The sequence below is a fragment of the Gossypium raimondii genome, chromosome 6 (genome assembly GCF_025698545.1).
Source record: "Gossypium raimondii isolate GPD5lz chromosome 6, ASM2569854v1, whole genome shotgun sequence".
Lineage (NCBI taxonomy): Eukaryota > Viridiplantae > Streptophyta > Magnoliopsida > Malvales > Malvaceae > Gossypium > Gossypium raimondii.
This window is the reverse complement of record NC_068570.1, coordinates 56,277,396-56,293,948: the sequence shown is the minus strand read 5'-3', so window position 1 is coordinate 56,293,948 and position 16,553 is coordinate 56,277,396. Positions and strand designations below refer to the sequence as shown.

Sequence of the window (16,553 nt, the reverse complement as noted above, 5' to 3'; positions counted from 1 at the left end):
GAAATAATCCAAATATTCATTTCAAGTTTTCCAAGAAAATATGTATATGGTTTATAAGTTTTGGAAAAACACTCAAAACCATATTTATTGATCCAGTATTAACCATACTTAAAATTATTATTCTATAACTCTTAAATTAATAAGAACAATAATAGAATGTGCTATACATCAGTGATCATCAGTCCGAGTTCTAGATAAAACCCGGGTAACTTACCTGTGATTCGAATAGGTTCCACCAAATGATTGAATGCAAGGCGAACCACGAGAGAGTAGCAAGAGAGTTCACAGATCTAGTACTTAAAATATTTGTGTTCGTCTTCTCCAAATTTACTTGTTTATTGTTTATACGAGTCAGTCCTAGACACATTGTTAAGGTAGTACAATTTTTTTCTAATAATGAGTTTAAATTTCCCATTAGAGTTAGTGATTCATATTTGTATATTTTATTATTTTTAATGGACTTATTAGCCAAATAGATCACATATGATTTTAATAAATACGATTATATATATTGGATAAAGATGATAATAGATCACATATATGCAATTTTTAATTAAATTCAAATATAAAATTTCATAATTTGTTTATTAATGAATTAAATCTAAATATTACTATTTGAATCCAAAATAATAATTATCTATTAGTTATCCAAATATGATTAATATATAAATCTAGTAAGTTAGAAAATTAAAACAAATTTTTAAAAATGTAAACTGAATCACTCAAATCCAAAATAAATACTTTTTTTAGTATAGAATTACAATTAGTAGTTTAAATATATTATACCAATAATCATTAAAAAGAAGGCATATTAGAGTAAATGGTAGCAAGCTGGGAAAGTCACATATTTGAGATGCTGAAGTATGACTTTTAAAAAGAAAAAAATTAAAGAATTGTGCTTTGCTTCAATGTAAGCACAAAGAATGTTAGTTTTGGTAACTAAAAGGAAGCATGCCTTGTTCTTCAAGACTTAATTTCATTTTTCATATATTAAAGTGTAAGCTTTGAAATTTAAAGAGATCACATCAATATAATTTTTGTAATCTTTAAAGATGAAACTGCTTTAAAGTCCAAAATAAACATCAGAATCAGAGTCATCCTCACCGGGAGTCATTCCTACGACGACCTTTCTTAACCATTTCCTTCTTACGACCTCTCGCTCTGTCAGTATCAGAATCAGAATCAAATTAATTAATTCAATTAATTATCTAACTTCGAACCGAATTAACTAATAACTAAAATTCCAAAAAACCATTAACCAACCTCCGGTCGAACTAAGTTCGGCCACAAACCGACTAACCGAATTTAATCGGTTCGATCGGTTAGCTAGATTTTAATCGAAGCCTGAACACCCCTATTGGATGCAGTGATAATATGCATTGCACTCTTGAAGTGAAAATGTGAATTTAAACATTGGAGACAATATTATTGAGAGTAATCCATAATGATTAACAAATCAATCGATCCAACCCCTCTAATGAACCGCCTAACCGGTTTCGGATCCAATCGGCCAGGTTCAAACAACATTGCAAGCCACTCAATTCATGAATATAAAATATGCATGCCACTATCATTTCAACCACTCAATCAGAAGGATAACAAGATTTTCCTATCATTAACTGTTAGCTACATATTTTCTTTCTTCAAGCCTATTTTGCACTTCAAACACCGCCCTTTTCTTCTAAGTAACTAAGTCCAACACATACCCGAACACAATATCGAGAGGGGTACAAGAATGACCCTCTAAGAACCTTCCACTTTAAAGCTTCAAGCTAATCCTTTTGGACCATACTGAGGGGAAGAAGAAACTACGTCTCACTACTTGCTTAATGGGATAGCAGCTAACAAATACCAAATATACATTAAAGAAGAAATAGTTTGGACATGCAACCAAAAAGCCATTATAAATACTACTACTTCCTCCAAACATCCACATGACTTATTCATTAGTCAGAATATGAAAAACTCCCTTACCAAGTACCAACGGAAATGAGAGAAGGAAGATGGGGAAACAAAACACACGCACAAAAAGAACATTCAATTTCCACAACATTCAGAAAAAAGGACACCCGCCTTCGAAAAGCCTGGAGACAATTTTGAAGTGGTTCCATTTCGTACTTGCAGCCTTCACAGATGAAGAAGAAAGCAAAAATAAAACAAAGTCAGCTCCCAATATGTATCATCAGGAAGGCAAAAACGAAAATGAAAACAAAGAATCAAGACAAGTTTTGTTAAGGCATGCTACAGCAGAGCCCTTAATCATCAGTCGAACCACCCAACCCCTTAGGGAGGCCTTTTCACAGGCTTTAGGTTCTTCAGCGCACTTCTTTTTAAGCAAAAGGCACCAAAAAAGACCCATGTCTAATCTCAATAAGTGAACAAAAAAAAAGAATAACATAGCCTATCAATAACTTTTTTGTTGAACATCAAGTATCAAGATAATCGAAAATCCCTTATTTCGTCATCAACGGAGCAACCAATGTATAAGCAAGAAAATTCAAATTGCCAAGAGAAGTAAAAGATAATATACTTGAGTCAACAATACGAAGAAACAGAATTTGTCAAAGATTTTCATCGCAAATGCAACTCAAAACTAACAGATAGTAAAATATAACAAGTTTTACAACTCACCAGTATGCTGCCACAACCATCAACGTCGGTCATCTCTACACGATCTTCTGTCACTAGACCGAGTATCATTATATGCCATTTTCTCAGAATGATCCAATTGTCTATCCCGCACATGACCTTTGTTCCCTCGATCATCTTCCTCCCCTTTTCTGTGCCTACGACTTCCATGGTGCTCCTCCTCATCCCTTCCACGACTTCTATATTTATGGTCAATCTCATCTCTTTCTTGTTCTCTCCCTCGTGGCTCCTCTTCATCCCTACCACGCTTCTGTCCACCTCGCCAGTCATCATAATCTTGATCGTCTCTCATAGATCCACTATCTGGTTTGGTGATCTTACTTTGAAGTCTGCCATCTTGTCTACCATTATCATAGTCAATCTCTCCTCCAGACCTAACTGACCTAGAATAATCATCCCTTTTCAGATCATCTTTCTCCCACCTAGAATATTCATCCCTCTTCTGATCATCTTTTCCCCATCTAGAGTATTCATCCTTATTCCGGTCACCCATCCCCCACCTAGAATATTCATCCTTATTCCGGTCATCTTTCCCCCACCTAGAATATTCATCCCTATTCTGATCATCATTCTCCCCATAAGCTTTGGCATTTGATTCAGAATCAAGCCTAGCATCCTTTGGATTATCCCTTTTGCGCTCCAATTCACTTCCTAAGTTTCTACTTCTTGACTTCAATTCTGGCTGCTCGTCATGATTTTCATCATCAAACTTCCTCTTGCCTTTCATCATTTCTCTATTGCTCTCTGATTTCTGCAATCTCTCTAATCTATCATCCTCATTTAAGGTCCTTCCCCTTCTATCATCATTCTTGGCTGCATAAGATGGAGAGTCTTTTTCTTCTTGATACCGACGAGTACCTCTAACACCATGACTGTCATCATCACCTCTATGTCCTCTTCTGTCTTTGTCAGCAGCATTCTTCTTTTCAATGGTTTGACGCTTTACATCGGTGCTGTCAGAGTCACTAGAACTTGCATCACTATCATCTGTCAAAGAGCCCGATCCCCTTCTACCCACCCTTTCTGTAGCTTCTGTAGCCTTGCCAATTTTCCTGCCATAGGATGAATTGGAATCTTCATCATCAGAATCACGTCTTCTACCTCTTCTCCTACCCTTTTCTACCATTACATCACTTGTATTAGAATCACTGTTATCTCCTGTATCATACCTATTACCACGTTTATTTACTATTTCCTTTTTATGATCTCTTGCTCTGTCTACATCGAAATCCGAGTCACTATCACTGCCTCTCCTCTGGCTCCCATTCAACTCGATCTTCCCTTTCTGAACTTCACCTCTCTTCTTTTTCCTCTCAACATCAGAATCAGAGTCATCCTCACTGGAGTCATTCCTACGACGACCTTTCTTAACCATTTCCTTCTTACGACCTCTCGCTCTGTCAGTATCAGAATCAGATTCACTTACCATGTCCCTCTCTCTCCTCTGGCTCCCAGTCAACTCAATCTTTCCTTTTGAACTTCACCTCTCTTCTTTTGCCTCTCACCATCAGAATCAAAGTTGTCCTCACTGGAGTTGTGCCTATGACGACCTTTCTTAATCATTTCTTTTCTATGACCTCTTGCTCTGTCAGCATCAGAATCAGATTCACTACCCATGTCCCTCTCTCTCCTCTGGCTCCTAGTTGACTCAATCTTCCGTTTTTGAACTTCACCTCTCTTCTTTTGCCTCCCACCATCAGAATCAGAGTCACCCTCACTGGAGTCATGCCTTTGACGACCTTCCTTAATCAATTCCTTTTTACGCCCTCTTGCTCTGTCAGCATCAGAATCAGATTCACTACCCTCAAACTTTTGCTTTTGAACTTCACCTCTATTCTTTTCCCTCCCACCATCAGTTTCAGAGTCATCCTCACTACAGTCATGTCTACGTCGATGTTGTGCCAGCAAGATTTAAGGAAATCAAATAATTGAAATACAAATGACAGGGTAACAAAACATCATACAGATCGGTAATAACTCACAATCATCTATCAGACCACTGTATTAGCTCTCAATTAGCTCATCACAATGTCATAAATGCAGGGGGAGTAATAGCCTCACAATGGCTACAAAACAGGTAAAAAAGAGTACTTCCTGTTATAACCTAAGATCAGTATAGACATTTCCAATCATATACATGTTGGTTCTGCTGGAACTTTTCCAATGACCTTTTAAGCTCCAACGTTGTTAGGGAAGGAGAAAAAAAGAAGGAAAAGTGGGATGAGGACGGTTGGTAGCTTTGTAAAATGCCCCTTAATTTAACAACAATAACAGATTTTCAATCTTACTTCTTGAATGATTCATGAGGGAGTTCCAAAAACCAATAGGTCAGTGTATTAACATTAAACATAAATCTACACTATGTGATTAAATGACAGCATAGCTTTCAGTAAGTTCAGGTCAAAATCTTGCAAGGAAGCAGCTATCCAGTCAATCAATTTTGATGAAAATTAAAATATCGCAATCCTCTAATTTATTCTTTAATATATAAGAATCTCATCCTTGGTGAAAAAAATTTCCTGAATGCACATTATGATGTGCAATGCTTTACCTAATTAACTTGTTTATCAAGATTCATGCAAATTAGTATATTCACCACTAGATTGCATTCTGCAGGATACATTCACCAGAAACGCAGAAGGCTATGGCAAAATTTAAGCTTGGAACAAGGATCTAAATTAAATATAATTGTCACCTGTCGATCATCAACATCCAAACTAGCAGCACCAAGCTTCGACCGATCAGATTGTCTGCGTCTATCATGCTTCTTCGCTGATTTTTTTAGCTTACTGCCACTGGCATAGTTATCAAAATCACTACTTCCACTATCATAACCCTTACGACTCTTCTTCTTGCGAGTAGCTTTCTTCGAATGCTCTAAACTGCTATCTGTATCAGTATCATCTGTATCCGAGTCATGATGCCTGGACCTCTTTTGCTCCTTTTTCTTTTTCTGGTGTCGTGACTCATCAATTTCATCTTCAACTACTTGACCTTTTTTCTTGTCTGCTTTTGCCTTAGAATCATCCACATCCATGGCTACAGAAACAGGTGGATCTCTATCCAAAAAGGAATGTTCACGCTCATCAATATTCTTTCGACGATTTGGCAGAGGAGGAAACCCAGATTTAGATGCTCCAATCTCGAGAGCAGCCCTAAAGGTCTCCATCTACTTCTCCTTCCTTGCAGCAACTTGGTGGGTCTGAGTATCCGAAACCCTAACCAAAACATGAATGAATCAATAAATAATAAAAGAACATAAATCATTCATTATTAATCAAAGTAATTTAAAAAAAGATCAAATATTAATCCACTTGGTGAGCCTGCGTAACCGAAAACCAAAACCTCAATAACATGAATTAATCAATAAATAAACAACCAAAAAATCCATAATCACTAAATTTAAAAACAAAATAAAAGACAAGAAATTACTTTTGCTGGCGAGTAGGGATTGGTATAACTTCTCCTTCTTCTTCGTCTTTCTCTTGTTGAGCATCTTCGGAGAGCCTTCCTAGCTTCAACAAGCTTATCAGCAATATCAGATTCAGTGTAACCTTGTTCAGCGAGTTTATCTTCCAAAATCACGAGCTTGAGCTCAATCTGACGCTTGCGATCATGCTCAAGGATTTCCTTGTTAGCTCAATCCAGATGTGCCACTTGGTTAAACCTCTAAAAATAGCTATCATTACACTTTCAACAGTAGAGCGTTAACTTAACAATTAAATGGTTCAACAAATCAAAATTTTAATGGTTAATAACACAATTTTAATACTATATATTTTTATAATTTTTAAAAAATAAAATCAAATTTTTATTATTTTTAAGGGGTCAAAAGTACAATTTACTTATTTAAAATTTTAAAAATTTTAACGAGCCTAAATGAAGAGTTTTACATTTTAGCGAGGGCAGCTGCTCCTGTTAACCCTCTAATCACATCCCTAATCTACTTTAAATTTGCTATGACCAGTAATTAAAAGATCTAAATTCAAATATTATTGGAATCTATAATTTCCCTATGATGTCATGGAGTCTAATCAAACTTCTTAAAATTAATATTTTTAGTATACAATTATAATTAGTAGTTTAAGTAAGTCATACTAACAAGAATGGATTACAATGATAAGATACATTGTACTCTTAAGCGAATAACATAAATTTAGATTTTGAAAATGACATTATTGGGAGAATAATCATGAACTCGAACATAAACAATAAAACAAACTTGAAAACAAATAAATTATTAATCCAAAATTCATAAAGTTTTCTAAGAAAATATGTAACTACTTTATAAATTTTAGAAAACACTCAAAACCATATTTATTATTCCAATATTAACCATACTTAAAATTATTATTCTATAACTCTTAAAATAATAAGAAAAGTAATATAATGTAAACTTTATGTTTTGAAGCCTAATTATTTTAAAATTTGTTAAAAATTTATCATTTCATTTTTTTAAAGTAATATAACTCTTAATTACGAAGTAGAAAGCTCCGAATGAATCTTAGGAAACGTATAGGATACTTATGTCATGATATTAGGACTTCTGAGGTGTAATTTCGTGTAAGACCATGTCTGAGATATTGGCATTGAAGTGAGAAAAACGTGTAAAACCATGTCTGGGACATTGGCATCATATATGATTTGTATAAGACCCTGTCTGGGACAGTGGCATCGATATGCTTTAGCATGTAAGACCATATCAGGGATATGTCATTGCACGAGTTTTATATGATTTTCGTGTGTTCTTAACAATTCCGAATGTGAACTTGAGCTAAATGGTTCAGGTATGTGTGAAGTTTATATTTTCATGAAATACTAAGGTAAGTTTAGTACTTAATGTGATAATATGAATTTATATGAGATAGTTAAATGTATATGTGTTTGAGATTTATTTAAATTTGACCTAGTTGAATTGAATTATAAATATCATTGAGATGATTTATTTGCTTATGGCTTACTAAGCTTCCAAAGCTTACTTTGTGCATCCTTACATTGTATTATAGATATAAAGCTAGCTCAAGCTCGGGGATCGTCAAGAATTATCGTCACACTATCAATCGTCATTTTGGTATTTTGAAAGTTTGATATTATGACATATGGCATGTATTGACTATGGCAAATTTTGAATTGTATATAAGTTGTCATGCCAAATGACTTGTTAGAGATATTAATTTTTATGTATATTCAGTCATGTTATAAGCTCTTTTAGGAAGTATGTTTCGAGGTATATATGTATGATAATGTTTGGTTATAAGATTCGGCTTGAGTAAAATGATTTAGTTGGTGGATGTGTTTTTTTATAATGTAATATGATTAGACGTATGTTAGTTGGTTCGAAAATTTGAATAGTAGAATGATTATGACTTGGTTAAATTTCAGAGTATGATTTGTATTGTGAAATTGGTTTGCACGGAAAAGAAGTATGGTTTGTATATGAGATATGATTAGTAGACATGAATTGTAATAAATGACTGTGTTGTGTTAGGTAATGCCTCGTAACCCTAATCCAACGATAGATACGGGTTAGGGGTGTTACACCTTACCAATGACCAGTGAACAACTCTATCTTTCTTGTTTCAGTAAACAACAATTGTTGAACAATGATCATACCAGGATCAAATGAAACCCTTGACAATGATCAATGAACTCTCACCTATTGAACCTGATCTCGGCCCTGTAAATGATGTTAAGAATTATGGTCAACACATAGTAATATAGCTACAACATATGCAAAGATGGCACCATCAACACATTGTTAAACCCATATTGTTGTACTATATGAAAAGATGGCAAGCAAAAGGCCATCACACATTGTTCTACTTTAGAAGCTATATCCTAATTGTTCTTCATGGATTCATAGTTGTTTAAGTCCAAATAATGACATTGATTTCACTTTTCTATATTTTCTGATACATTTGGATAATTGTATCCCATAACCATGTCCGAGTATGTGTTATGTAAAAATATAGAGTTTTTTTTCTTTAATTGAAATTACAAGTACAATTACTTACAAGTAATACATTTGAATAGTTAAAACAAAAATCAATCATTACAATGCACACTGATTGTTAGACTAGCTTATGTTTATGTACCTGGGTATTACTATATTCATATACTGTATCTCATCAATTCATACTATAAAGATACTATTGGAAAATAATTGAGCTAATGCATATCAAATTCGTGTTTGAATGCGGTTAGATTCTGGGTGAACTCAAGGGTGTAGTTAGGGAATGGCAGAAGTCCAGCTCCCCTTAAAATGGAAAATTTTTCATTTAAATCTTTTAAAATTTTAAAATTTTAAATTAGTAAAGGTAAATTTACACTTTGACCTCCTAAAAATAATAAAATTTGATTTAATCCTTGAAAAATTATAAAGATATAAACTATTAAAATGATGAAATTACATTTTACTATTGAAAAAGTTACAATTTAATTTCGCCACTTTAACAAAATTTTGTAACTCCACCCTAGGTTAACTTATTTTGTTTGAATCTAAGCTTGAGTGACATCCCTCATAAGCTTGTCAAAATGATGCATCAAAAGAATAAACAAAGTTAAAATCATGGAAAAAAGTTCATGTATTGTAAATAAAATAAAATTTGTTCCATGTACACTATAACATAATAAGTCAGTAAGTTCGTCACTCACTTGCGAAAACAAACTAGGGCAGGCCAGCCTGCAATATGCTGGGCAAGTTTAACAATAGTAGATGAAGTGGGTGCCTCCACCATTGTAATGTTGTTGAAGTAGAATGCAGCAAAATTGTTGATGGCAGATGCACACTAAAATAATGTGTTCATACTCCTACATTCAACTTTAAACAAAAATAGTATTTTGGTTAAGGAAAAGTCAGCAATATTTTATTTTAAGTTATAGTAAGCACTTATATGAATCTGTAACACCTCAGACCCAGCCTAGACGTTATTATTGAATTCGGAAATGTCACAAAGATGGGTTTTGAAAACTGAGTCATTACGATAAATCGTTCTAGTTTTATAACTCAAATTTGTTTATATCTATTATCAAAAGTGTTATTTAATTAACTTATTTGCCAAAATGTAATTCATAGCGGACGTCATAGAAAACGTATTTTTTTTTGGAAATCCCATTCGTATATATATATATATATATATATATATATATATATATATATATATTTGAAAACCTTTGTTTTAGTAAAACCACATTTTAAATATCTGTCATAAATAAAATGTTAAAACAAAAATCTTAAAATTTAATCAAACAATCGGAGAGTCAAATTATAACAAAACTCCCAGAAATAAACCTTCAATTAAAAAAAAAAAACCACAATCTTAAACAGTTTATGAATTCATTGTCACCGTGAGGTTCTGTCACACTGATTCGCCTAAATCCGTGGATTACCTGAACAAAATATATAGGCGTATGAGTTCTCATAAAATCAAGTAACCCAATGAAATAGATATACAGTTCATACAAATCACAGATCTGATCGATTCGGTCTCAAATCTATGTCCTTTACGAATCTGATAATGTAATCAAATATGCGAAATGATATACGAATCTTACCCCATCCTCTATACGCCAACTCCGACCATCCCATTACACAATGTGGGATTAAAAACACCTACCGATCCCTACACACCACATGGTGTCTTTACGACACATAACAAATAATATGTAACCAAGCTGCCAGAATATAGGCGAAGGTCACTATGCAAATTACTTCATCCACATATACAATACCCACCCCAGACATAATTATAGATTACAGATAAAGAAATATCATACTTAACATGCTTGCATACAGATGTCAGATATATATAGTAGAATAATCAAACATGTATTACAATGTCCTACTCAGAGCAAACTATCAGAATATCAAATCACATAATCTAAGGTTTGGTTAGCCCTTACCGACCCTACGTTAGGCCCACAATCGATCGAAACGACTCGTGCAATCTTAGGAAAAATGTTAGGATTATAGGCCTATATGCCCTTATGGCACGCTTAGATTGGCCTCACATGTGTGGCCCATACGCCCTGTGTGGCATGTCCGTGTGACTCATATGCCCACTGTAACAGCCCGATTTTGGGTCTAGATGGAACAGTGGTTCGGGACCACAAATCCGACGAGAAAAATTTATTTTAAAATTATGACATGGGTTGCATTATGATAAGAAGGTTGCATGAAAATACTGATATGAAAATTTTATCGAATTAGTGATTAATTAAGAAAATGACCTATTTGTATAAAATGTAGAATTTGAATTCTAGAAGCTAGAAGGGTTAACTAGCTATGAAATTGTAATACCCCGAAAATTTCTATAGTAAGAAAGTAAGATAATATCCCTAATATGGTAAATTAAGGAAATAAAGTGATAAAAGAGTAATTGAGTTATGTCAACATTGGAAAGTATATTATGACATATTAATTCAAGAAAGGATTAAATTGCAAAAGTGAGAAAAGTTTTATTACTCAAGAGTAAATACTCAAAATTTGAGGGGTTAAAGTGTAAATATGAAAAAGTTGAAGGACCAATAGTGTAAATATTTTAAGGGTGGAATGATCTAGAAACTAAGAAAAATGGTTGTATTAGGACCAAATTGAAAAAGGTGAATAAGTTTGAGGGACTAAATCATAATTTTACCAAATTAAGTGATGACTCAAGGATGGAATTTTAAAAGATCATGAAGGGCAAAATGGTCAATTAGAAGAGAGAGAAATCTAGAAGATAATGATGATGTTGGAGATATTTTATATTAATAAATAAATAGTTTATTAATATTTTAATTTGATTTTTTTTAAATGATATTTTATTATTTTATTATTAATTTATTTAGTATATATATATTTGGAAAGAAAGATGAAAAGGGGACCAACCCATCATCTTCCATGCACCAACGTGAGAAGAAGAAGAAAGAAAGAATGTTTTTTTTCTTTACAATTTGGTCATTTTTACCAAAAATCCACCATTTTCACTTAGAATTCAAAGAAATTTCCATAACCACCAAGAGAGAAAATTGATAAGGAGACTATGGGGAGCTAGAATATCAAGTTAGATTCAAGAAATAGAGGCTGGAGGAGAGAGAAAATCAAGCTAAAGATTGAAATCAATAGAGCAAGGTAAGAACATCAAGTTTTCAATATATTTTTGAGTTTGATGTTATTGAAAAAGTATGAAATTGATGTTAATGTAGGGTTTTATTATATAAGGTTATATGTTCTTGATATGTTAGTGAAGAAAAAATAAAAGAAAGTGATGGGAATTACTATAGAGAAAGGGAATAAGGGTGTTATAAATTTAGTAATCACCATTTTGCACTAAAACAGTTTTGGACAGCAGCAGTAGGTTAACTTTGAAAAATTACCATAAATCTTGGAAATCGAATTAGAGGATGAGAAAAATATGTAATTAAAGCTTATTGATTCTAGTTTCTCATAGAAGAAACTATGTAAGTAATGGAATTGTAAATCATGAGATATAATGAATTTTGTGAGACTAGGTCAGAATGAATTCGGATTCCCCTGTACTAACTTTGGAAAATCATAAAAAATTGGAGAAAAATAATTATAGGTTTAAATTTATATGTTTAAATACTTAATGAGTCTATTTTTAATAGAAACAAACGGTAACATCATTTGAATTCTGTACGAGGAGATAATTAATTTTTAGTGAAGAAGGGTCGGAACTGTCAGACAGTAGAACAGGGATGACTTTAAAGAATAAACTGTACTTATTGGCTAAACCAAAAATTCTGAAAATTTTATGGTAACAAGATATGTGAGTCTAGTTTCAGATAAAATTAACAGATATTAATTTGGAGTTCTGTAGTTCAAGATATAAATAATTTAGTGACTATGAATCAAGTGGACAGCTTTCCATGAATATATAAGTAAATGATGAAATTATAGATAATGTTACCTATAAGCATGCTATATACATTAAGGATGTGGAGTGGAGAGGAGGAGGAGGAAAATATATGATTATTCAACTAGCATGAGTTTTCATTAAAAATGACCAATTTACATGTTTTAGGTTCAGGGACTAAATTGAACAAATGTGAAACTTTATGGGTAAATTTGTAAAAATGTCAAAAAGTGACCAAATTGCATGAAGTGAATTGTTTTATTATTTGAATTAGTAAATTGAATGAAATATTAATTTAGATCAAGATTGGGTGGAAATTCGAGAAAAATAAAAATTTTTCAAAATGTCCCTGAATTTTGGTATTTCTGCAATTTAGCCTGTTAAGTTCGTATGAACTATATTTTGTATAATTTTAATTGAAGTGAATGCTATTTGGTAATGAATGTTATATAGATATGTGATTTATTATCGTAATTGAATTATTATTGGTAATATGTACAATTATTAGATGTATTGAAATGATTACCGGAAGCTCGATTGTGGTTGGCAGGAAATGTTGCATTATTTATATTGTGAAGAATTATAAAAATATGTTAATAATTTGAAAGTTTTAATAATTAATGAAATTTTATGACTCGATTTAATACATTTACAAGTGTATGTTTCGGTATTGCCTCGTACCCTATTCCAGCGTCGAATACGGGTAAGGGGTGTTACACCCACTTTGGCCTAGCTCATGTGGCTCACACGGCCACATTCACACCATCACACAACCATGTCCTGCGCACGATTACATCTTCGTTAAACACACGACCGTGTCTCACACACGGCCAACCACACGCCCATGTGACATCGACAGAATACCTTTTTTGACTTTAACTCAAGCTCAATTTTTTAAGTTAGGAGTACACACCTGGTTCGGTTCTGGTGCGAAAACACTCCTGAGACCACTAGCACCTAAAATTGACCAATAAATCACCGAATTAGCCGCTCAAATCGATAACAAACTGAACTACCTCAAAATAGATAATCCTCTAATCCACAAAAACTCTTACCTTCGAATGAACAACGGTGATTTCACCTAACTAAAGCATCGATTGGAAACCCCCAGCCCCTTAATCTTCTCCTAAACACAAAACGAACCCCATTAATCAACGATTCACTAACCCAAAATAATAACCACACTCGCCATACTTACCAGAAATGCATAAAGAACACTGAAATATGGAGACATGATGAATTATGCAAAAGAGATGTGACAAAATAGGAAAGAACAAAGAAAATTGATAGAGAACCCAAAAGGAGAAGAAAAGAATGTCAGAATTTCTTTTCTAGAAGAGAGAGAAAAATTCTAAAAAAATAATACCACATAATTGATAACACATCCCCTATTTTTCTCCTACTAACCCACTAACTCCCAACCACCTCGGAATTTTAGCTTACCAAAACTATATCAATCAATGAAGCAAAAATTAACACCTTTGCACACATAGAGATTCAAACACAAGACCTCAAATACCTTAACTCCTTACCACTTGAACTAGTAAGCTCACTCTGATATAAATTAACAGACAATTTATATAAGCCCACTCAACAAGGGTAAGCCTTGGATCTGAAATAACAAAATTTGAGAATAAAGAGACATGAACCCAAGACCTCATACACACACCCAAAACACTTAACCACCAAAGCAGATACACATTTATAAATACACATTTACATTAGATATTTACAGGAATAGAAATAAATTAAGCAGTTCGTTATAGAATTCTCAATAATTAATTTAACTCTAATTAACTAACTAGTCAAAATAAAAATGGAGGACAACCTACAAATTTATACAAGACGAGAATCGAATATAAATCTCAAAGTTATTAAGGCCTCAACCTTACCATTAAGTTAAGGTCTTATTGACAAAAAAAAAAGGTCATACAAGAGAAGAGAGAATGGCAAACCACCTGTAATGGTCACCGTCCACCAAAAAGTAGCAAACTCCATGGTACAAAGTGAACCGCTCGAGGCACATCATGCCTAAAAGGATGCAAAACTGAGATGGAAGAGTTTAGAATGTCCCAGATTGTGGCAGACACTTCTAGTACTCGTTGGAGAAGTCTAGAAGGCCCGAAACATTTTGAAAGGTTACAGAAAGGGCTGGACCCTTGTGGAATAGGGTAAAAGGTTTTAGAAGATCTAGAAACACCCACTTGTATATAACATTAAATATTGTTAGGTGAGAATATTCTAGATATTGTTACGGTAGAGGCAATTTAAGTTTTTGAGTACATCTATGGACATGGGATTTTCTATGAAGGTAAATGGATGTTTGTGGATGTGGTTTTGGACTGTTGGTTAAACTTATATGAAGAAGATAAATGAGCACATTTGATGTCAAGGGAAAAATAACAAAAATTAATGACATTCATAAAAAAATGTGTTAGGTTTTTCCTTGCATAATGCACAAACATATACCTTATCATCACTAGGATATGGTCTTTGTTGATGAAAAAGACCATAGTATGAGCATCGGGGATGGAAAGGATGATTAATAAGTGAAAGGAGTGCTTCTACACATTACTTCTGAAGGTGATAATTGCAATGAATACAAGTGAAGTATGGAGCTGAAAGCAGTTTTCCACATCCACCACAGTAAGCTTTGAGAACTTCATTGCGTTGCTCTGCCACTAACACCAAGGGATGTTCCTCATGAAGAGGATGCTGAATTTGTTGCACCAACTTGTGGCGTCTCTCATTCTCATTCTCCCTCTCCATTGATTAATGTGTTTGTGAGAAATGAAGGAAATAATAGGAATGAATAAAGGAGATGAATAAAAGGAGGGATAATTTTGAAGTAGAGGAATGATTGAGAAATGGTAGTTTGAAGAGTTGTGGTTTAACACTATTATTTCTCAATTTTAATAAAAAGAGAAAAATGAAAAGTGGGATGCAATTAATAATTGAGTAAATATAATAATTTGGATAAAGCGAGATTTGGTAGTGTGAGATTCGATTCGTTTTCTTTTCTCAAGTATCCAAAGATTATCACTTCTAAAAATAAAAAAATTAAAGTATTGTGGTTTGCTTAATTGTAAGCACAAAGAATTTTAGTTTTGGTAATTAAAAGGAAGACTGCAAAACTTGAATAGATTTTATGCATATGAATGATATTAAAGAGTAAGAAATGAAGAATTAAGAGACATTATTACCGCCATATGATTTTAATAAAGATGATAATAGATCACATATATGCCATTTTGTAATAAAATTCTAATATGAAATTGCATAATTTCTTTATTAATGAATTAAATCTAAATATTACTATTTGAATCCAAAATAATAATTATCCAAATATGATTAATATATGAATCGTAAGTTAAAAATTAAAAATAAATTTTAAAATGTAAATTGGATCATTCAAATCCAAATATGTTTCTTAAAATAAATAATTTATTTAGTATAGAATTACAATTTGTAGTTGAAGTATATCATACCAATAAGTATTGGATGTAGGTTTGAACATTGAAGGTGACATTATTAAGAGAGGCAATCACGAACCCGAACATGAACAATAAAACGAACTTGAAAAATAGTAAAAAAAAGTCATTATTTATAATAATAACTTAATTATTTTAAATATTTTATTAACAAATTTATGCTTTTATAATAGTTTTAAATTTTATTAACAATTTTAATAATTTTCTATATTTTAAATTTTTTCATAATTTTACAATTTTTATTTTTTGTAATTTTAATAATGATTAATGTCATACTTTTGTTATTTTAATAATTATTAATGCTTTTTTGCAATTTTAATAATTTTTCTAGTTTATATATTCATTTATAATATGTTTTTATATGTTTTGTATTTTTATATGTTTTTATAAATTTATAATATTTTAAATTTGTATATATTTGTATTATTTGTATATTATTTTTAATATAAAATATCATATTTCGTTGCATAGCGCAATCTTGGTGTGCCATGTGGCAAAAGCAACCCTTAAAAATAGTTATTGTTACTCTTCAACGATTGACTGCTAACTTTAACGG

The 16,553-nt window shown here is 32.4% G+C and overlaps 1 protein-coding gene across 1 annotated transcript; it reads right to left on the bottom strand.

The window, feature by feature from the left end:
• Nucleotides 1–1,842: 1,842 nt before the first annotated feature.
• Nucleotides 1,843–15,275, bottom strand: LOC105772202 (uncharacterized). Its single transcript, XM_012593532.2, is given in 7 exon segments — nt 1,843–2,125; nt 2,632–4,102; nt 4,105–4,560; nt 5,276–5,867; nt 6,082–6,138; nt 6,140–6,287; nt 15,110–15,275. Coding segments are annotated over 6 exon segments (2,871 nt in total). The 3' UTR covers nt 1,843–2,125; nt 2,632–2,650.
• Between the last annotated feature and the right edge of the window lie 1,278 nt (nt 15,276–16,553).